This window comes from Schistocerca americana, chromosome 2, assembly GCF_021461395.2.
Source record: "Schistocerca americana isolate TAMUIC-IGC-003095 chromosome 2, iqSchAmer2.1, whole genome shotgun sequence".
Classification (NCBI taxonomy): domain Eukaryota; kingdom Metazoa; phylum Arthropoda; class Insecta; order Orthoptera; family Acrididae; genus Schistocerca; species Schistocerca americana.
The window spans coordinates 808,457,165-808,479,894 of NC_060120.1; the positions used below are offsets into that span (position 1 = coordinate 808,457,165).

Genomic DNA, 22,730 nt, shown 5'->3' on the forward strand with positions numbered 1-22,730 from the left:
CAAGCAAGGAGATGGGTTGTCCCCTATCCCGTTCAACTTCGCCCTCGAGAAGATCTTACGCGAGACCTTCCAAGAGAACGAAGAGATTGAAATCGAAGGAAATAGACTGGCATACTTTGCCTATGCAGACGACATCTGTTTACTCTCTATGTCGGAAGAGGAGTTGGAGCAAATGACCAAAACACTAAAGGAGGCTGCCAGCAAATTTGGGCTAAACATAAACGAAGCCAAGACAGAGTATCTCATTATGACCCGGGGTCATTGTCAGACTGCTGATCATCTACAATCACTGCAGGTTGCGGACCAGTCCTACAAGAGAGTGCAAGAATTCAAATACTTAGGGGCACTTTTCACTGAGAACTAGTCATGTGAAGCAGAGATCAATGACAGAATACAAGCAGGAAACCGATTATACCACGGCCTAGCACAACTGCTTCGGTCCAGATATCTCTCCAGATAGTTCAAGATTCGACTGTAAAAAACCCTGATACAGCCTGTTGTTCTATATGGCTGTGGGACATGGAGTATCCGGAAACAGGACTTCCATAAGCTCCTTGGTTTTGAGAGAAAAGTGCTTCGGAAGATCTTCGGTCCGGTTCTGGATGCAGATACAGGGGAATGGAGGATCAGATACAACCAAGAGCTTGAGGAACTATACCAGCAGCCCAACATAGCAGGAACTGTCAAAGCCAAACGAATGCAGTGGGCCGGCCATGTGGCCCGGATGGAGGATCACAGATGGCTTCGGAAGCTCCTGGATTTCACACCTACAGGAAAGAGACCGCCAGGGAGACCCAAGAAGCGTTGGAGGGATAGACTCCATGAAGATTTAAACCAAGTGTGAACGGATGGCGAATAGCAGCAATGGACAGAATACAGTGGAGGAGGAAACTTGTAGATGCGTGCGGTCTATTGGGCTGATCACGTAGTAGTAGTAGTAGTAGTAGTAGTAGTAGTAGTACCACCTAATAGAAACAGGGAAGCACCGAATACTCCCTCGACCCGAACAAGTTACACCAAGTACCTATAAGGTGTGAACTCGTGAACAGGGAACAGAAACCAAGCGAGACGTTCACACATACACACGGTTCAGTTTCTGCTTTAACCTGGTAGCGACTGGATCTCTTTGCGTTTGGCTCTGAGCACTATGGGACTCAACTGCTGAGGTCATTAGTCCCCTAGAACTTAGAACTAGTTAAACCTAACTAACCTAAGGACATCACAAACATCCATGCCCGAGGCAGGATTCGAACCTGCGACCGTAGCGTCTTTGCGTTTGACTGGATTGTACAACTGTACGGAAGCGAAACGTGGACGATAAACAGTTCAGACAGGAACAGAATAAAAGTGTTCGATATGTGGTGCTACAGAAGAATGCTGAAGACTGGATGGCTAGATCGCGTGACTAATGAGGAGGTAGTTGGGGAGAAGAGCAATTTGTGGCATAACGTGACTGAAAGAAGGGATTGGTTGATAGGACACATTCTGAGACGTCAAGCAACCGTGAATTTAGTGTTGGAGATAGCTGTGGTGGGTTAAAACTGCAGAGGGAGTTCAGGAGACGAGTACAGTAAATAGGGTCAAAATGGATGAGGGTTGCAGTAGCTATTCGGAGATGAAGAGGCTTGCACAGGATAGAGTAGCGTGGAGAGATGCATCAAACCGGTCTTCTGACTGAAGACCACAGTAACAACAACAACACTCATCAGCTTACTTGGAACAGGACTGGATATTAATACTGATAAATCCAAATATCTTGACCTCTCAACGGCAAATTAATGAGCACATATAATGTTTGTTCCCTGATGGTGATGCTGACTTTACAATACGACAGGGGTCCTATTCACACAGCTGGCATCGTCCAAAACTGATTTCGTGTGCACGAGGATGAATTGTCGCATCTTCCCTGGCCACCACAGACACCAGGCCTAAATACACTACTGGCCATTAAAATTGCTACACCACGAAGATGACTTGCTACAGACGCGAAATTTAACCGACATGGAAGAAGATGCTGTGATATGTAAATGATTAGGTTTTCAGAGCATTCACACAATGTTGGCGCCGGTGGCGACACCTACAACGTGCTGAGATGAGGAAAGTTTCCAACCGATTCCTCATACACAAAAAAACAGTTGACCGGCGTTGCCTGGTGAAACGTTATTGTGATGCCTCGTGTAAGGAGGAGAAATGCGTACAATCACGTTTCCGACTTTGATAAAGGTCAGATTGTAGCCTATCGCGATTGCGGTTAATCGTATCGCGACATTGCTGCTCGCGTTGGTCGAGATCCAATTACTGTTAGCAGAATATGGGATCGGTGGGTTGAGGAGGGTAATACGGAACGCCGTGCTGGATCCCAACGGCCTCGTATCACTAGCAGTCGAGATGACAGGCATCTTATCCGCATGGCTGTAACGGATCGTGCAGCAACGTCTCGATCCCTGAGTCAACAGATGGGGACGTTTGCATGACAACAACCATCTGCACGAACAGTTCGACGATGATTGCAGCAGCATGGACTATCAGCTCGGAGACCATGGCTGCGGTTACCCTTGACGCTGCATCACAGACAGGAGCGCCTGCGATGGTGTACTCAACGAGGAACCTGGGTGCACGAATGGGAAAACGTCATTTTTTCGGAGGAATCCATGTTCTGTTTACAGCATCATGATTGTCGCATCCGTGTTTGGCGACATCGCGGTGAACGCACATTGGAAGTTCCTATTAGTCATAGCCATACTGATTTATCACCCGGCGTGATGGTATGGGTTGCCATTGGTTACACGTCTCGGGCCCCCCTTGTCCGCGTTGACGGCACTTTGAACAGTGGACATTTCAGATGTGTTACGACCCGTGGCTCTACCCTTCATTCGATCCCTGTAATGCCCTACATTTCATCAGCATAAAGCAGGACCGCATGTTGCAGGTGCTGTACGGGCCTTTCTGGATACAGAAAATGTTAGACTGCTGCCCTGGCCAGCACATTCTCCAGATCTCTCACCAATTGAAAACGCCTGGCCGAGCAACTGGCTCGTCACAATACGCTAGTCACTACTCTTGATGAACTGTGGTATGGTGTTGAAGCTGCATGGGCAGCTGTACCTGTACACGCCATCCAAGCTCTGATAGAATGCTCAGGCGTATCAAGGCCGTTATTACGGCCAGAGGTGGTTGTTCTGGGTACTGATTTCTCAGGATCTATGCACCCAAATTGCGTGAAAATGTAATCACATGTCAATTCTAATATAATATATTTGTCCAATGAATACCCGTTTACCATCTGCATTTCTTCTTGGTGTAGCAATTTTAATGTCCAGTAGTGTATACTGAGTCTTTGTGGTCTACTTTCGAGAGAAGGGTGCACGATCGTTATTCACCTCAATCATCGGTACCTGCACTTGACAATATTTTGCAGGAAGAGTGGTATAAGATTCACTTGAAAAGCATACAACGCCTGTACTTGTCCATCTCGACACGACTGGAAGCTGTTTTTCAATACCAACGGTTTTGTTGCACCGTATTTGGCACGGCACTGTGTTTTTAGTGTTTCTGTATTTTTGTTGGCCCTTGTAGATGGACTCCCAGGTAGTACTTTGGGGCTCACGAGTGATTCCTTCCGCTGATTTCACGCCGCTTTGTACAACCACTCTCCGCAGTGCTCAACACTGCTTGTCCGTCAGTACGTGACGTCTGCCTGCTCTTGATTTACCAGTGGGTGTTGCTTCGCATTTCCATTTCACACTTACGTCACCCACACGCGCCGGCTGTTGTGACGGAGCGAATCCAGGCGCTTCAGTCCGGAACCGCGCTGCTGCTACGGTCGCAGGGTCGAATCCTGCCTCGGGCATGGATGTGTGTGATGTCCTTAGGTTAGTTATGTTTAAGTAGTTCTAAGTCTAGGGGACTGATGACCTCAGATGTTAAGTCCCATAGTGCTCAGAGCCATTTGAACCATTTTTCACCAACACGCGACTTGGGCAGCTTTTGAAGGTTTTAAACGTCCATGACGGATTTGTTAGTCAGCTGTCATGCAACGACTAATCCGCGTTCGAAGTCACTCAGCTCGCCTGACTGACCCATTCTGCTGCTCCCCGCCTCCCGTTACACTGATGGGTTGACCTCTCGTGACATCTAGTGGCCAATTCCGCATTACATAGAGGTATCCGGATGCTCTTCATCGGACAACGTGGAATGAATGAGCCATTCACATCGCGGAACTAGCACAGTGATTTTAGTTCCTCATTACTAAATACCTGTTGTTCAAAATGATGCAAAAAAAATTTCAACCGTATCTTGACGTTTCGGGTCCTCGTCCTTCGGAAGGAGAAAAGCACGTATAGTACTTAAACACGCTGCGGTAATTTACTGTTACTGTAATAAACGCAGAGAGAGAGAGAGAGAGAGAGAGAGCTGACACTTTCTGCCACAGGTCCGAGCAGCGCCGACGAGTCGGACACCGAGTCCGAGCCGGGCATCCCACTGAAGCGCAAGCAGCGGCGGTCGCGGACCACTTTCTCCGGAGACCAGCTGGAGACGCTGGAGCGCGCCTTCCAGCGCACGCAGTACCCAGACGTCTACACCCGCGAGGAGCTTGCCCAGAAGTAAGTGGCATTCGATAAATAAAAATGCTTAAGCATCATTTACAAGCTCATTAATAGGAGGGCCTGTGTTTGTCGTTCTGCATGACTGGAGGTGGCGTATTGCTTGACTGAAACTTAGCAAAAAATGACATACAGGGTTATTACAAATGATTGAAGCGATTTCACAGCTCTACAATAACTTTATTATTTGAGATATTTTCACAATGCTTTGCACACACATACAAAAACTCAACAAGTTTTTTTAGGCATTCACAAATGTTCGATATGTGCCCCTTTAGTGATTCGGCAGACATCAAGCCGATAATCAAGTTCCTCCCACACTCGGCGCAGCATGCCCCCATCAATGAGTTCGAAAGCATCGTTGATGCGAGCTCGCAGTTCTGGCACGTTTCTTGGTAGAGGAGGTTTAAACACTGAATCTTTCACACAACCCCACAGAAAGAAATCGCATGGGGTTAAGTCGGGAGAGCGTGGAGGCCATGACATGAATTGCTGATCATGATCTCCACCACGACCGATCCATCGGTTTTCCAATCTCCTGTTTAAGAAATGCCGAACATCATGATGAAAGTGCGGTGGAGCACCGTCCTGTTGAAAGATGAAGTCGGCGCTGTCGGTTTCCAGTTGTGGCATGAGCCAATTTTCCAGCATGTCCAGGTCGTGTAACGTTTTTTTTTCGGAGAAGAGAAAGGGGCCGTAAACTTTAAACCGTGAGATTGCACAAAGCCCTTTAACTTTTGGTGTATTGCGAATTTGCTGCACGAATGCGTGTGGATTCTCTACCGCCCAGATTCGCACATTGTGTCTGTTCACTTCACCATTAAGAAAAAATGTTGCTTCATCACTGAAAACAAGTTTCGCACTGAACGCATCCTCTTCCACGATCTGTTGCAACCGCACCGAAAATTCAAAGCGTTTGACTTTGTCATCGGGTGTCAGGGCTTGTAGCAATTGTAAACGGTAAGGCTTCTGCTTTAGCCTTTTCCGTAAGATTTTCCAAACCGTCGGCTGTGATACGTTTAGCTCCCTGCTTGCTTTATTCGTCGACTTCCGCGGGCTACGCGTGAAACTTGCGCGCACGCGTTCAACCGTTTCTTCGCTCACTGCAGGCCGCCCCGTTGATTTCCCCTTACAGAGGCATCCAGAAGCTTTAAACTGCGCATACCATCGCCGAATGGAGTTAGCAGTTGGTGGATCTTTGTTGAACTTCGTCCTGAAATGTCGTTGCACTGTTATGACTGAGTGATGTGAGTGCATTTCAAGCACGACATACGCTTTCTGGCTCCTGTCGCCATTTTGTCTCACTGCGCTGTCGAGCGCTCTGGTGGCAGAAACCTGAAGTGTGGCTTCAGCCGAACAAAACTTTATGAGTTTTTCTACGTATCTGTAGTGTGTCGTGACCATATGTCAATGAATGGAGCTACAGTGAATTTATGAAATCGCTTCAATCATTTGTAATAGCCCTGTACAGCTGATACAGCTATTATTCCAAATCACGATTTTTTAAAAATATTTTAAAGTTATAAATCATCGCCCTTTATTATAATATTATGTAGCAGGGTCTGATAGGCGCGAATATTACCGAACTATTAGTTTAATAAGTTATGGTTGCAAATTCTAGCACGAAATATTTACAGAGGAATGGAGAAACTGGTAGAAGCCGACCTCGGAGAAGGTCAGTTTGTGTTCTGGAGAAATCATGAAACACGCGAGACAATACGTTTGAGAAAGCTTTTGATAATGTTGACTGTTATATTATCTTCGAAATTCTTATGGTAACAGGCGTAAAACACAGAGAAAGGTTATATTCAGTTCCCAGGATAAAAGTTTTTTTTGAATGAAACTTGTACTGGAACCAGACGGCAGTTATAAGAAACGGAGGACATGAAAGGGAATAAGTGATTGTGAAGGGAATGAGACAGGCTTGTAGCCTGTCCCCGATGTTATTCAATCTGTGCACTGAACAAGTAGTAAAGGAACTCACGAAATTTCGGAGAAGGAATTAAAGATCAGGGAGAGGAAATAAAAGCTTGGAGGTTAGCCGATTACATTTTAATTTTGTCAGACACACGAAAGAGCTTGAAAGTGCAGTTCAGCGGAGTCGACAGTGTCTTGAAAGGAGGATATAAAATGAATAGCAACAAAATCAAAGTAAAGGCAATGGTATGTACTCGAATTAAATCAGGCAGTGTTGAGTGAATTGGGTTAGGAAATGAACCACCAAAAGAAACAGATGAGTTTTGCCATTTGTACATTAAAAGAACTGATCATGGCTGAAGTACAGAGGCTGGCAATGGCAACAAAAACGTCTTTGAAGAAGAGAAAATCGTTAACATCAAAAATATATTTAAGTGTTACGAAGTTTTTCTGAATGAATTTGCCTAAATTATAGCCTCATACAGAAGTGAAACTTGGACGATAAGCAGTTCAGACATGAAGAGAGCCTTTTGAAAGGTGATGCTGAAGATTGTTTGGCATAACGTGACTAAAAGAAGGGCTCGGTTGATAGGACACAGAATGAGACAACAAAGCATCGTCAGTTTGGTATTGGAGCTGACTGTGGGGGTTTAAACTGCAGTGGGACTTCAGGAGACGATTACAGTAAACAGTATCAAAATGGATCAGGGTTGCAGTAGTTATTCGGAGATGAAGAGGCTTGCACATGACAGAGTAGCGTGGAGAGCCGCATCAAACGAGTCTTTGGACTGAAGACCGCAACAACAACTCACTAGCTTACTTGGAACAGGACTGGGAATTAGTAGTGGTCTCGCGGGAAACTACTGTAGCATATATAGTAAGAAAACTTTGAAAAAATGGTTGAATTCACTTACCTAGGAACGATTTTGACTGCAGACAACAATGTCAAAGAAGAAGTAAGTAGAAGAATATAACTGCTGAACACGCAACGAAAACAAACATATATCAACAAATTCAAAAAGACTCATAAGCTAAACCTGTTCAAACGTACGCTTGTGAGACACTGAACACTAACAAAATTAGAGTAAGGGAAACCAAAAATCCTTAAAAGAAAAAAATTGGAGAGAGATATTTGGAGAAGATGAAAGCACAGCAGAATGGGAAAAATTAGCAAACACATAAAGTCTACAATTTATTTGGAGATCCATATAAATATCCAAAATTAAAGCAAGGGAACTCCGTCAGGTTGGACACTATTTGATCTCTGCAAGAAACGAAAGTTCACAAAGTGTGTCCAGGACGGAGACCTCTCGGAAGAACTAGACTACGTCTCTCTGACAACATCAGAGAAGATTTAAAAATCCTTTTCAGAAATTAAATACGTAAATACGTAGACGGAACTACGCAGGAAAGTTCTGCAAGATCAGTAGTGAAAAGGAAAGAAGAAATATTATGGTTTAACATTCCTTGGACAACGAGGTCATTAGAGACGGAGCACAAGTTCGGACTGGGGATGGAAAACGACCGTGTCCTGTTAAAGGAACTACCCGCCATTTGCCTTGAGCTATTTAGAGAAATCACAGAAAATCTATATCTGGATGACCGGACTAGGAAATCAATAGTCAAGAAAATTTGTAGTCTGCGAAGATTGTTAGTAATAATAATAATAATAATAATAATAATAATAATAATCTTTCAATAAATTTGCAATCCTTCACTTCTGAGCTTTTTTATATGCTAAATAACTTTACGGCAGTGATCGAGTAACTATGTCGAGCATGGCGGAAGCCTGTTTGACATCATGAAATGCATTACTGATTCGGGCAATGAGCTCACAATATTGACAGCTCCCACCCAGAAAAGGAAAAAAAAAAAACATTAAGTGGTTTTAAATCAGGCGAAATGCTGAGCAGACGACCGGCTTACTTGACCTATCCAATGTTATCAGTGAGCTTACCAATGAATGACGCTCTATCGTTCTGGAATCAAAGAATGGTCCTCACATCAAGTGTCAATGGGCCCAATATATCCCCAAGTGTAGACTGCGGAAATTGAAGGGAAGCTGTTGTATTTAAGCATGATGGCAGAAATGCTTCTTGAATGTTCACGGGAAATCTTTTCTGGTGATATATAACAGCAACCACATATCGCAGATGTGACTAAACAGACTGACAAAAGACCCAGAACACATGAAACAGGCCTCATCTGTGGAAAGACTCGCTTATTGTGGAAGCTGAACGCGCATTACTGGCACTGTTACCTCAAAAACAGGTGTTCTCATATGAAACATCCAGAGCTCACATGCTTCGGCAGTAGTATCAAGGCGTGGTCTGCTGGAGGAACAGAAACACATCAACAAACAATAACGAATTGGTTACATTATATGACCAGTCCGCTTCATACATGCGTTTCACATAAAAATTAGAGGTTAAAAATAGGGTGTTTCTTGACAAAATATGGGTTAGTAAGTGATTTACCGTTCCTCAAAGTTTGCTAGAGAGATTATGGAGCTCTCTATGTACAAACTGCAGTATAAGGGCTGAGTCCTAAATGAGGAAAAGTAATCAGAGAATTGGATGCTGCTACGCATAACCAGTCAAGATCAGTTGACTTGTTTTCTTCCCGAAGTTATTGTTTTACAAAGTAACGAAAACTGGTAACAGTTTAACAAGACGGTGAGTAGCCTCTAGCTCCAGAAATGTTATTCTATCACAGATATACCACATAACCCATAAAGTCATGATTTGTATAAACCAACACTGGGAAGATATCCAAATATACTCTACTTATCTGAAATCGCATGTGCACTTGTGAAGCAAATACTGACGATATTGTACATCAGCTCACGTCAAGCTTGAGCTGTAAGCGGAAAGACTGGTCAGTATAGACTTTTTTTTTTCACTAGCGGCTTATATTTTATGACCCACCGTCTAATTTCTTATGGTGGGTCGTACATTGCCACTTAGCCGCTGTGACTGGGTCCGGGGTCCGCAGTGACTGAAAGTAACACCACACCGGCTCCCGTCCCCACTCACACCGTTGCCCGTGTCCCGCCACGTGGAGGCGGACTCTGTTTAGATCTATTTGATATCTTTTTTTTTTTTTTGGTGCAGCATTAGAAAAACTTATAACTAATACAAAATCAAGTAAGATATAAATTAACAAAATGAAATTAAATATTTAGAAAGAAGGAAGGAAGAGAACTGAATAGAGAAGTTATAGGTATAATATTGCCCGTCACCTGGTTGTGGGCGGCGGCCCGGGTCTTGGAATAACCCTCAAGACGCTGGCCGTTGCTCACCATGCCTTTAACATCTACCATCCTAAAAACTACCTTAACTAGAAGAGATTAGGGTACCTTAAAGCTAGAAACTAAGACTAAGACCTCCATGTCCAGCCTGCTAAACTATTTACGATATATAGACTACCACAACACACTTTACAGTTCTGTTGCTCTTTCCTCCTGGGTTATGTAAGCAAGCACGCAAACAGAAAAGTTGAAACTTCCTGGCTGATTAAAACTGTGTGCCGGACCGAGACTCGAACTCGGGACTTTTGCTTTTCGCGGGCAAGTGCTCTACCATCTGAGCTACCCATGCACGACTCACGACCCATCTTCACAGGCGTAATTCCGCCATTATCTCTTGTCCCGCGTTCCATACTTCACAGAAACTCTCCTGCAAACCTTGCAGAACTAGCACACCTGGAAGAAAGGATATTGCGAAGACATGGCTTCGCCACAACCTGTGGGATGTTTCCAGAATGAAATTTTCACTCTGCAGCGGAGCGTGCGCTGTCATTAAACTTTCTGGCAGATTAAAACTTTGTGCCGGACCGGGACTTGAACTCGGGACCTTTGCCTTTCGCGGGCAAGGGCAAAGGTCCCGCAAGGCAAAGGTCCCGAGTTAGAGTCTCGGTCTGGTACACAGTTTTAATCTGCCAGAAAGTTTCATATCAGCGCACGCCCCATTGCAGAATGAAATTTTCATTCTGCATACAAAAGTTCCCCGTACAATTCTATATTTCATGAAATTCAGTTGCATTGCCCTTTACGGACACAGAAACAAGGAAAAATTATTTTAATTTTAGTAGTTCAGCTAGTGAGTGCAACTGTACACAGAATAGTATTCATTATTTATGATTCACAAAGTACAGTCCTCACTCTTAAACAACGCTATAAAATCGACATCTCTTCACACTGTATATCAGTAAGGAATAGTAATTTGATGCTACTGTTGTAATAGGATTAAGAGGTATACACTGTAATGAACTGAAACTTACGTATTCTTTGTCGTTCTTCAGGACGAAGCTGACAGAGGCACGGGTGCAGGTGTGGTTCAGCAACAGGAGAGCACGCCTCCGCAAACAGCTGAACAGTCAGCAGCTGAACGCCTTCAACTCCATGTCGCTACAACCGGCATTCCCCACGCAGTACGACCCCACAGCCAACTTCAATGCACAGGGTGAGTGAGGCTGAGACACTGACAGTTTTATTACGACAAGGATCAAGAGAAAAGAAGATGACTGGCATGAGCGTGGGAAAAAGTCCCTTTACTATAGTCAGCAATGCTTCAGAGCGTTTGATTTACTGTTCTTCGTCCTACATGCCGATTGAATGCCAAGCGGGTGTATTAGTTTCGCATGAGTTGCTGTGAGGTGTCCGAGTGCAGCGTTATGTTGTGTTTGTATTGTGCTGTGCTAATGCATATGATATCAAAGGAAGGAATTCGGGGTGCATAGTTACGACGGTGACATATAACTTAAAATAGCCAATTTCTCTTAGGAAGCTTGTGAGAGGACTCTACAACAACAGATCCGAGCGGTGGAATTTAAAATAGGACGTGATCACACAATCTCTCAGCTGACACAACTTTAGTAGTTTCGCGATAATGATAATTATGATGGGGAGCTCATGTGGTGTGGTTTTCCGTAAACGTCATACTAAAACTGGTACAGGTTGGGTGAAACTACCGTTCACCAGCCGATAGTTCGTTCCAAGTAATGTAAGTATTCGAGTTACTGAAGTAACTGGGGAGTACTGATAGCCAAATATTCGTCATTGTACTGAACAGCTTTGAACAGTCTTCTTCTGCCGTGTTTAATGATCATTAGGATGCACACACACTTTTGTAATGACTCAGACGGCTAGCTATTTCGATTACACCTTCAGTTACACTTTGGTACGACCATTTACAAACGGAGGTTTTACCTGAGATGAAGTTTCAAAGGTTTGATCTCCAAACTTCAAAAATGGAAACGTCAGCACACAGCAACATCGTTGCGGTTTCTATAACACCAGGCGGTCGGAAGATGTTCTGCTGCTCTGCGAGCTGCCTTCAGCGTCACAAAGTAGTTCCGCTGTTCACATATCCTCTGTAGAGGTGATTACTATTATTTTCAAATATCTGTTTATAAAAAAAAGATGAGCATTAAGTATGTGTACACTGCAGACACCTCACAAACGGCTTTCGTTTGACGTCTAGCGCCAAGAACCGTTTTTAAAATCAGTTTTAAAATGCAGTCTTTCGAATACCGTAAAGTTACTCCCTGTCTATGGCGGTCTGCATTAACTAGCCGTTCGTGAAACTGAGAAAGGTGTTGTTCAAAATTACTGCGGCGAAGTCGGTGCATATACTGCGAAGTGTAAAATTTTGCGAAAAGAATCTGTTCGAGGAAAACAGCACAGCAAGAAACTAAGAAACAAGCGACTCTAAAAGTTCGTAGGCTTCCACAACAAGTCTCAGTTTTGATAAAATCATTTTGGGCCTTATGCCCGTCATTGCGAAACAGTAAAACAACTAAAATATCGTCGTTTCGAGCGTCTTTGCAAAGACCCTTTTCAGGGCGACTCAGCGCTGGTTCAAAATGGTTCTAATGGCTCTGACCACTATGGGACTTAACATCTGAGGTCATCAGTCCCCTAGAACTTAGAACTACTTAAACCTAACGAATCTAAGGACACACACACACACACATCCATGCCCGAGGCAGGATACGAACCTGCGACCGTTGCGGTCGCGCGGTTCTAGACTGAAGCGCCTAGAACCGCTCGGCCACTGCGGCCGGAGACTCAGCGGTGGAAAAGATGGTTTAAACATCAGTATTTTAGTTGTTTTAGTGTTTCATAATGATGTGGGCAAATATCCAAAACTGTATGATTCAAAGTTACTTGAATGTGAAATCGAAAATGGTAGATGTTGAGAACACAATTAAAGGGAATTACACTTTAATTTGTGACATGTTTGCCCCCTAAAAACCTCCCGGTTAATTTCTTTTTATACATTACCCATTTTGCGGTATAACTAACTTTGTTATGTAAATAAAGGAACTGTCAATTTTATGCAGGGTTGTTGTTATTCAGGAATGATAATTACGTACATGCATCCCTCAACCTCCGACATGGCAAAGAAGGCAGCCGAGGGCGCAGCAACAGCACCGCCCTGACCCGGGGTGTTTGCTATCGCCATGTAGCAGCGCTATTCGGCCGATGCTGGAGTACTGCTTAATCTTCGTGTTTTATTACCCCCCTTAATACTCAATGTCGTATTAGATTCATATGGTACACCTTTGTCGAATGGGCACGTAAAATTCAGTTTTAAAATTCTTTTTGTTTGTAACGGAAAACAAACCGATGCTTACTGCCTAAACTGGACGTCGATGGAAAGATGTGACGAGCAGTATTTGTTTGTGCTGATGCCAACTATACAGGGTGTTACAAAAAGGTACGACCAAACTTTCAGGAAATGATAAGAAAAGAAAGAAAATATGTTATGTGGACATGTGTCCGGAAACGCTTACTTTCCATGTTATAACTCATTTTATTACTTCTCTTCACATCACATTAATCATGGAATGGAAACACACAGCAGCAGAGCGTACCAGCGTGACTTCAAACACTTTGTTACAGGAAATGTTGAAAACGTTCTCCGTTAGCGAGGATATATGCATCCACCCTCCGTCGCATGGAATCCCTGGTGCGCTGATGCAGCCCTGGAGAATGGCGTGTTTTATCAGAGCCGTCCACAATACGAGCACGAAGAGCCTCTACATTTGGTACCGGGGTTGTGTAGACAAGAGCTTTCAAATCCCCCATAAATGAAAGTCAAGAGGGTTGAGTTCAGGAGAGAGTGGAGGCCATGGAATTGGTCCGCCTCTACCAATCCATCGGTCACCGAATCTGTTGTTGAGAAGCGTACAAACACTTCGACTGAAATGTGCAGGAGCTCCATCGTGCATGAACCACATGTTGTGTCGTACATGTAAAGGAACATGTTCTAGCAGCACAGGTAGAGTATCCCGTATGAAATCATGATAACGTGCTCCATTGAGCGTAGGTGGAAGAACATGGGGCCCAGTCAAGACATCACCGACAATGCCTGCCGAAACGTTCACAGAAAATCTGTGTTGATGACGTGATTGCACAATTGCGTGCGGATTCTCGTCAGCCCACTCATGTTGATTGTGAAAATTTACAATTTGGTCACGTTGGAATGAAGCCTCATCCGCAAAGAGAACATTTGCACTGAAATGAGGATTGACACATTGTTGGATGAACCATTCGCAGAAGTGTACCCGTGGAGGACAATCAGCTGCTGATAGTGCCTGCACACGCTGTACATGGTACGGAAACAACTGGTTCTCCCGTAGCACTCTCCATACAGTGACGTGGTCAACGTTACCTTGTACAGCAGCAACTTCTCTGACGCTGACATTAGGGCTATCATCAACTGCACGAAGCATTGCCTCGTCCATTGCAGGTGTCCTCGTCGTTCTAGGTCTTCCCCAGTCACGAGTCATAGGCTGGAATGTTCCGTGCTCCCTAAGACGCCGGTCAATTGCTTCGAACGTCTTCCTGTCGGGACACCTTCGTTCTGGAAATCTGTCTCGTACAAACGTACCGAGCCACGGCTATTGCCCCGTGCTAATCCATACATCAAATGGGCATCTGCCAACTCCGCATTTGTAAACATTGCACTGACTGCAAAACCACGTTCGTGATGAACACTAACCTGTTGATGCTACGTACTGAAGTGCTTGCTGCTAGTACCGTAGAGCAATGAGTCGCATGTCAACACAAGCACCGAATTCAACATTACCTTCCTTCAATTGGGCCAACTGGCGGTGAATCGAGGAAGTACAGTACATACTGACGAAACTAAAATGAGCTCTAACATGGAAATTAAGCGTTTCCGGACACATGTCCACATAACATCCTTTCTTTATTTGTGTGTGAGGAATGTTTCCTGAAAGTTTGGCCGTACCTTTTTGTAACACCCTGTATATTGCAAACACGAAATTACAAATAGCTACTAAAAGGACTGGAGGATATGGGCCTCAAGGAACAGACCTCCCACAATAATTCTTTGTTCAGAAGCAAAATATCAAGCAAATGTTGTTGCATAATTACCTTTATTGTGACTGTACGTTACGGAGCTGTACGCCATTTTCAAATATCACGCTATATTTTATATTCGCTAATCCCCTTCGTACCATCAATATGTGTGGAAGAACGTATCACAGTTGAGATATTGCGTGTGTGACTGTCCGCTTGCTTTGGCTACTGGAGAGCGCAGAGCTGACTCTTGGCACGGAGAAAGCGGTGTATCGCGACCTGTGTGGGCGCGTCGGCGCACGGTAGCCGCGCCGGCGCCTGATGGACGGCAACCCGCGGCTCACAGCTGGCGACAAGCCGGCCTTGCGGTGTACATCACGGGGCCCCGGCGCGCCGCTCAATGGACCCTTAGCGTCAGCCGTTTACGGTCGCAGCAGGGCGTCGCGTCGCTGGCGGCGGGCGTGGCGCGAGATCTCCCTCTGTGTCGCAGGCCAGGGCGAGCGACTGTTTCAGCAACGGCATGCATCAAACGCGGGGACGCCAACTGCGCACCGTAAATCAGCGCCAACAACTGCCGCCTAATTGGACGAGACACTGACGCGGAGCATCCACTTGTTCTGCTGTCATTAAGGCAGGGTATCGATGTAAACTAGTGATGCCCACGTGATGAAGGAAGTAAGCGAGGATCCCACATACTAATTTGGAGTATTAGTGGATAACACCTGTCCCTCAGCTTCGTCCTAGGGTAGTGAATCTATCCTTGTATAATGGAGATTGTGTTAACAGTTGGCTGTCACCATCGCGCAGCGCCTTACTTGATGCTAATGTAAGAAGTAAGGTAGACTGCCGAATTCACATAGCAGAGTTTTGTTACGCGCCCGTACGACAGTGACCTACACAATTGAAACAGCAAAAACGCTAAAAAAAAGGAGCTGGCAGCTGCACAGTAAGATACGAAACATCGGAACATCGAATGAATTTACACAGCCACGAAATACGGAAGTCGTTCTCCTATTAAAAAAAAAAATACGATCTACTGGTCTGTGTGAACTGTTGTTCGTCTAATTTTATCTGCGCAGTCTCTGAGAGGTAGAGATGTATGGGTTGAAGAACGTTCATAGCTTCTGTCCTGAAAGACGGTTCTTGAAACTTCCGAAGAAGATCCACACGAGATGTTCACAACGCCCCTCAAAATCGTTGAGCATTTAGCATTTGAATCAATTGACACTAAGTTCACAGACTAATTAGCTTTTGTTAATATACGAATGGATATATTTGGACGCACCATCACTGTAACATCATTGATACAATATAATCATTGTCTGTTTTGTCCTCTTCTGACTTTCACATTCTCATTGACTGATTTGATTTGATACAACCATGGAGACAAAAAAACAGTGGATTTGGCTCCCTGCTACCCACACCGACACTAACTATGTGCGGTATCTCTCCCTGTGACTCTAGTAAATCCAGCCAGTGCCCTTAAAGAGTAGTAGTAGGTCTCCGTTAGCGACAGTTTCTTCAGGATTTAGTGACCCAAATGTTTTGCGTCTTGTGATATCCAGTGCTTGGGATCGAAAAATTTAAGTAGCGCAGTTTCACCCCCTGTACAACATAGTCCGCACTTAGAGAGTTCTTCCTCTGTTCCTATCGTGTTCAAACATTTCTTGAAGTTCCTATAGCCATTCATTAAACCAACCTTGAGTTCACTCCACATCCTGTTCAAGCACAGAATTACAGACCTTCGGCATCGTAAGGTTGCCATGTTTATTTTTTCTTTATTTTTATTTTTTTATGTTTTTTATTTTTCTCTAGTCTTCCTGATCCAACTACGTAGTTTAGATTTTACCTTTCCCTTAGTAATTTCTGAGAACTCTTCTCGCTTAGAATATCACCGATCTCGGTAAAATAATTTAATATTGAATTAAAAACAGCCTTGACCGCAATGAAATATTTATTGTCAATGGTAACCGGTTTCGCTCAAAACAGACTATCTTCAGACATGCACGCCATGACGGCAGGCTCTGATGGTGAACAGAGCAGATATCGTATCCACGAATGTCAACTGCTGCTCGACGTTCGTGGATCCACGATACCTTCTGAGAGCACCGCCACAGCCCGCCGTCATTTTGTATATGGTCTGAAGATAGTCATATTTTAATCGAAACCAGTTACATTTGCGAAATAATGTTTTATTGGGGTCAAGTCTGTTTTTAATTCAATTTTAAATGGTTCAAATGGCTTTGAGCACTATGGTATTTAACATCTGAGGTCATCAGTCCCCTAGAACTTAGAACTACTTGAACCTAACTATCCTAAGGACATCACACACCTCCATGCCCGAGGCAGGATTCGAACCTGGGACCGTAGCAGTCACACAGTTCTGAACTGAAGCGTCCAGAACCGCTCGGCCACCAGCGGCCGGGTCAATTTTAAATCATCGTTTAGTGATAGTTACGTTAGTTTTCTGTCCATAAATTCATTACAATTCATATCTACATATAAAAAAGCCAGGCGTCTCAAAATGAAGTATCTTCGTTAACATTGAAACAGCACAGGACGTAACAGTGTATATCAAGAGATACAGCGTTGAATATAATCTCTGTGTACAATTTGTTGTCGTATTTTTTACTAGACATCTTTTTTACATATACATATACGAACTGTAACATTTTTACGAAGCCCCATGCAGTCACGTTTCCTGCATGTAATCGGATTTTAAAGGTAAAGGTAAAGTTCTCCATTCTGACCCTATTGATCACAGACGAACAATCGGGTCCGATCGACCTGTGTCAATGGCGTCACTGGATGCGACGTGGTCAGCACTCCAATTTCCCGGTCGTTGTCGAGTTTCTTGACCATGGAACTGCTACTGATCTGTCGAGCAGCTCCTCAGATGGCGTCACGAGGCTGAGAGCACCTCGCATCAGTCCTCCCAACAGAGAAGAATCCCTGACAGTATCAGGAACCGAATCCGGTTCCTCCGCACCGCAGTCGGCTACGGAGGCGAACGTGATCACATTATGTGATTCCTTTTACGAAACTGATTCGCAATTCGTTGATCCGGTTTGGCGCCAGCTGTTTAGGTCAGACCGTGACTCGATCGAGAATGTTCCACTTATTGTGAGCGGTCCCTTTAAACACAGGGGCTACCCGTCCACGCCTCCGGGGCCGACCCTAACTTCCATATCAGCAGTAAATTGCATAAATGCTTTGTTAGATGTTGCGGCATTTTTAACTCACTCACTCTTGACCACTTATTTATTGATTTTATACTGCCTTACGCGTTTCAGCCTTACACCATTCCCAGATGCTCAAAATATCTATAACACATTCTTAGGTAAAACGAAACAAGATGCAGACTCAAAGGTCATCAAATAATGTACACCAGATACTTTGTATCGAAGTTTCATAAATTTTTGTTTGACCTAAGAATGTGCCAGAGATATTTTGAGCCTTTGGGAATGACGTAAGGCCGATTGTGTAATGAAGTGGCACTGAGCACTATGGGACTTAACTACTGAGGTCATCAATCCGCTAGAACTCAGAACTAGTTAAACCTAACTAAGCTAAGGACATCACACACACATCCATGCCCGAGGTAGGATTCGAACCTGCGACCGTAGCGGTCGCGCGTTTCCAGACTGTAGCGCCTAGAACCGGTCGCTCACACCGGCCGGCTAATTGTGTAAGGCAGCATAAAATTAATAAATACAGTGGTCAGGACTAGTATCAGTTTCTGAGTGCATGAAACTTCTCTATGACACGGAGGGCACAAACCTTACGCTCGCAGATTTCGTGATTCCTTCGAGGCATGGTTATGATGGTTACAATGTCTGTATTTGTAGAGTGTCTGTGTCTTCACGTTACAATGTGCTTCAGATGTGCATGCAAGTCTGAAGCACATTGTAATATGAATATAAAAAAGGTGTATAAACACGGACATTTTAACCATAAGTGATATATCCATACGTTTTATCACAATAGTGGAAATAATAAAAAAAATATACAGTCAAATGGTGATACAGTTTTCATTAAAAAATGGTAAGCATTGGTTTCTGTGTGTATGAGTGTGTTGTGTTTGTTTGTTTGTTGCAGTCTCATTTGCGTAACAGATTGTTTTTTATTTTCATGCAACAGATGCCGGAATGGCTTATGTTTGAAAGCCAGAAATAAATGAAGAATATAACATGGGGCTATTGTGTTGGCGGTGCAGGCCACGCTAGCTCGTGGGCGCAGTCGGGCTACCCCACGGCGTACAACGCGGCAGCAGCCGCCGGCTACGGCGCAGCAGCAGCGGCCGAGGCGGCTGCGGCGGCGGCCGTGGCCGGGGGCGGCGTGGGCGGCGGCGTCGGCGTGGGCGGCATGGCGCAGGCGGCGGGCGGCGGCGCCGCGGTGGCGCAGTTCGGCGGCTACCCCGGCGCCGGGAGCGGCGCCGCGGCGCAGCACTGCCAGGCGTCGCCCTGGACGCGGCCGCACCCCCAGCACCCGCAGCCCGTCCAGACCAAGCAGGAGGTGTCGGCCGCCGCCGCCGCCGCCGCTGCCGCCTGCTGGCCCGACAACTACAGGTAAACCCCGCCTCTCCTTACGGCTGCGCTATTGCTAAATCACTTTTTATAATACAGACTGACTTTCCTGCGTGAATAGAAAATCTAACGACACACATACAGAGTGGCGCAGGGGAACGGGAAATTTTGAACGTTACAGTTGGCAGCATTGTAGCGCCGGCAGATGTTCGAAACTTTGCACAATTGATGTGAACGCATTGCCATTTAGTGATCATGGAGAACTGGACTGGTGCGGAACGTGCAGTAGCTGTGAGAGCGTTTTACAAAAATGGTGATAGTGCGACTGCCGCGCAGAGAACTTTTCGACAGCATTACCAGCTTGGACGTCATGGCCGTGTCCCATCTGCGCATGCGATTACAACGTGGGTGCGTAATTTTGAAGAAACAGGATCTGCCTTGAAAAAGAAACCTCCAGGTGGCATTCCAACGGTACGTACCCCAGAGAACATTGCAGCTGCTAGAGCTGCAAGCGAGAGAAGTCCTCGCCGCTCCGTTCGACAGCATGGATCTTCGCAAGGGATTAAGCGACGAAGCTTACAAAGAATACTGCACGAATTAGACTTCCATCCTTATAAGTTGAAGATTGTGCAACACTTACATGAACGAGACCCAGCGTCACGTATGGAGCTTAGTAGCCAGATATTGGCTAAAATCAACGAGGACGCGAATTTCCTTGGTAACTTATGGATATCAGACGAAGCCCATTTCCACCTGAACGGATTCGTGAACAAACAGAATTTTCGTTATTGGGCACAGGACAATCCTTGTGAGTTTCACTAGCGACCACTACATAGCGCCAAGGTCACAGTATGGTGTGCTGTATCATGTCATGGTGTTATCGGCCCTTATTTTTTTGAACGTGAGGATGGTAGTGAGCCGGCCGGAGTGGCCGAGCGGTTAAAGGCGCTACAGTCTGGAACTGCACGACCGCTACGGTCGCAGGTTCGAATCCTGCCTCGGGCATGGATGTGTGTGATGTCCTTAGGTTAGTTAGGTTTAAGTAGTTCTAAGTCTGGGGGACTGATGACCACAGCAGTTAAGTCCCATAGTGCTCAGAGCCATTTGATGGTAGTGAAGTGACAGTAACATCCGCTCGATATGTTGAAATGCTTCAAACATTCTTTTCACCGAGACTGTACGAGCTTAATCTTAAGGTCGAAAACATGTGGTTTCAGCAGGACGGAGCCACGTCACACACTGCTCGACAATCGATGGCAGCAGTTCGTCAATTGTTTGGAAGACGCATTATTTCACGTAACGGTGACATTGCATGGCCTGCGAGATCCCCTGATCTTAGTCTGTGCGACTTCTTCCTGTGGGGATATCTTAAAGGCAAGGTGTACCGTACACGTCCTGCAACAATCCATGAACTGAAGGAGAACATTGAAAACGAAATCACTGCCATTCCCCAAGATTTGCTACACCGCGCATTCCAGAGTTTTCGTAACAGGCTGTTAGAGTGTGAACGCTGAATGGGAGCACATCTTTCCGATGTCGTCTTTAAAAAGTAAAGAGACACTTTTGTACATTTTGATTGTAAAGACATACTGAATAAGGGCTTACTGAATACATTCACTTTCGTTAATAAATTACCAGTTTTATGAATTTATTCATGGAAATGATGTTATTTCGAAATTTCCCGTTAACCTGCACCACCCTGTATAATGGTGAAAGACGTCGAAAAAGTTACATAGCATTTTTCACGCTAATCAGTATGATTGGCTTCCAATAAGGAATGCAACATATTTTCTTTTCTGAAAACAGGTTGGTTTTATTCAGGATTCCAATACACGATATTATTCCCCATTCTGTTGGTTACAAAACCCTGTTTTCCAACATAACCTCCGTTCAATGTGACGGCCTCGCGTCACCTTACTGAGAAGGCCTCTATGCACGCATGATACTACTCAACTTGTCGCAGTCGGAGCCAACATCTCGCTGCATCAATAACCTCCCCATCATCCACATATCGCTTCTCGCGGAGTGCATCCTGCTTTGGACCAAACAGACGGAAATCGGAAGGTGTGAGATACTGGTTTGGGGTGGGTAAGGAAGAACAGCCCAATGAAATTTTGTGAGCTCCTCTCGAATGCGTAGACTTGCGTGAGGCCTTCCGTTGTCATGGATAAGAAGCTGGTTTGCAATTTTGTGGCGCCGAACACGCTCAAGTCGTTTCTTCAGTTTCCTCAGTGTAGCACAACACATTTCAGAGTTGATCGTTGCACCATGAGGGAGGACATCAAACAGAATATCCCCTTCAGAGTCCCAGAAGACCGTCGCCATGACTTTATCGGCTGAGGGTGCGGCTTTGAACTTTTTCTTCGGACGAGAGGTGGTGTGGACAACTCCGAGGAATGCCGTTTTCTTTCCAGTTCGAAGTGATGAACTCTTGCATCGCCATTGTTCGACAAAAAATTTTCGCTATAAACTTAACGCGCAAGCAATTCTGGACAGAAGGTCCTGTATTGCTTTTATGGTCTGGTGTTAGGCTGCGAGGAACCCAGAGGGCACACACCACTTGGTGGACGTGCCTGCCAGCACTGTCAACAGAGAACATAGCTGGCAGCGAGGTGTTCGGTTGTGATCCTTCAGTAACCTCCAATGAGAGTGCCTGCCCGCCCCAACACTGCAGGAATCACAGCTGTATGCGGCCGTCCGGCACGCAGGAGATCGGACAGTTCTGTGCGACCATTTTGCGATGACGACATTCGCCCCGCCCAACGACTCGCGGTGCTTTTGTTCACTTCCAGGTCCCCGTAGACGTTCTGAGCGCCTACGGTTACCTGCGATGCTCTGGTTTTCCGCCAACAGGACTTCAATGAAAGCTCTGCTTGGAACGTTTCTCCGTTCAGACGCTATTGTTAAGGCTACGGATAGCGCCGCCACGTATCAGAATTTCGTGTAAATATAGGAGATGATGCAAGAATATTCCATGATCTCCCACAGTACATTCCGAATTTTTTCAACCAAAATTCGGCAAGAAAAAATGTATTGCATTACTTATTGAACGCCTCTCATAGTTAGTGATGTCGTGCCCCGATAGTTGAATGGGCGCAGGTACGGTAGTTCAGCGTGTTCGGCCGGAGAGATGGTTGGCCTCTGTAATAAAAACTAATTGGAAGGATCAACAAAACGAACTTGACCGGATGTCGTGTGACACCCACACACACACACAAAAAAATGGTCAGCGTGACGGACTGCCGCCCTAAGGGCCCGGGTTCGATTCCCGGCTGTGTCGGGGATTTTCTCCGCTCAGGGACTGGGTGTTGTGTTGTCTTCATCATCATTTCATCCCCATCCGGCGCGCAG

At 45.2% G+C, this 22,730-nt stretch overlaps 1 protein-coding gene across 1 annotated transcript in view; it reads left to right on the forward strand.

The window, feature by feature from the left end:
* The window catches only part of LOC124594452 (protein gooseberry-like), a 249,088-nt gene that overhangs the window by 189,673 nt on the left and 36,685 nt on the right, over nucleotides 1-22,730 (forward strand). Inside the window, exons 4-7 of the mRNA XM_047132828.1 lie at nucleotides 4,433-4,604; nucleotides 10,824-10,984; nucleotides 19,070-19,143; nucleotides 19,300-19,421. Coding sequence (XP_046988784.1) covers nucleotides 4,433-4,604; nucleotides 10,824-10,984; nucleotides 19,070-19,143; nucleotides 19,300-19,421 — 529 coding nt within the window. The remainder of the gene's footprint in view (nucleotides 1-4,432; nucleotides 4,605-10,823; nucleotides 10,985-19,069; nucleotides 19,144-19,299; nucleotides 19,422-22,730) is intronic.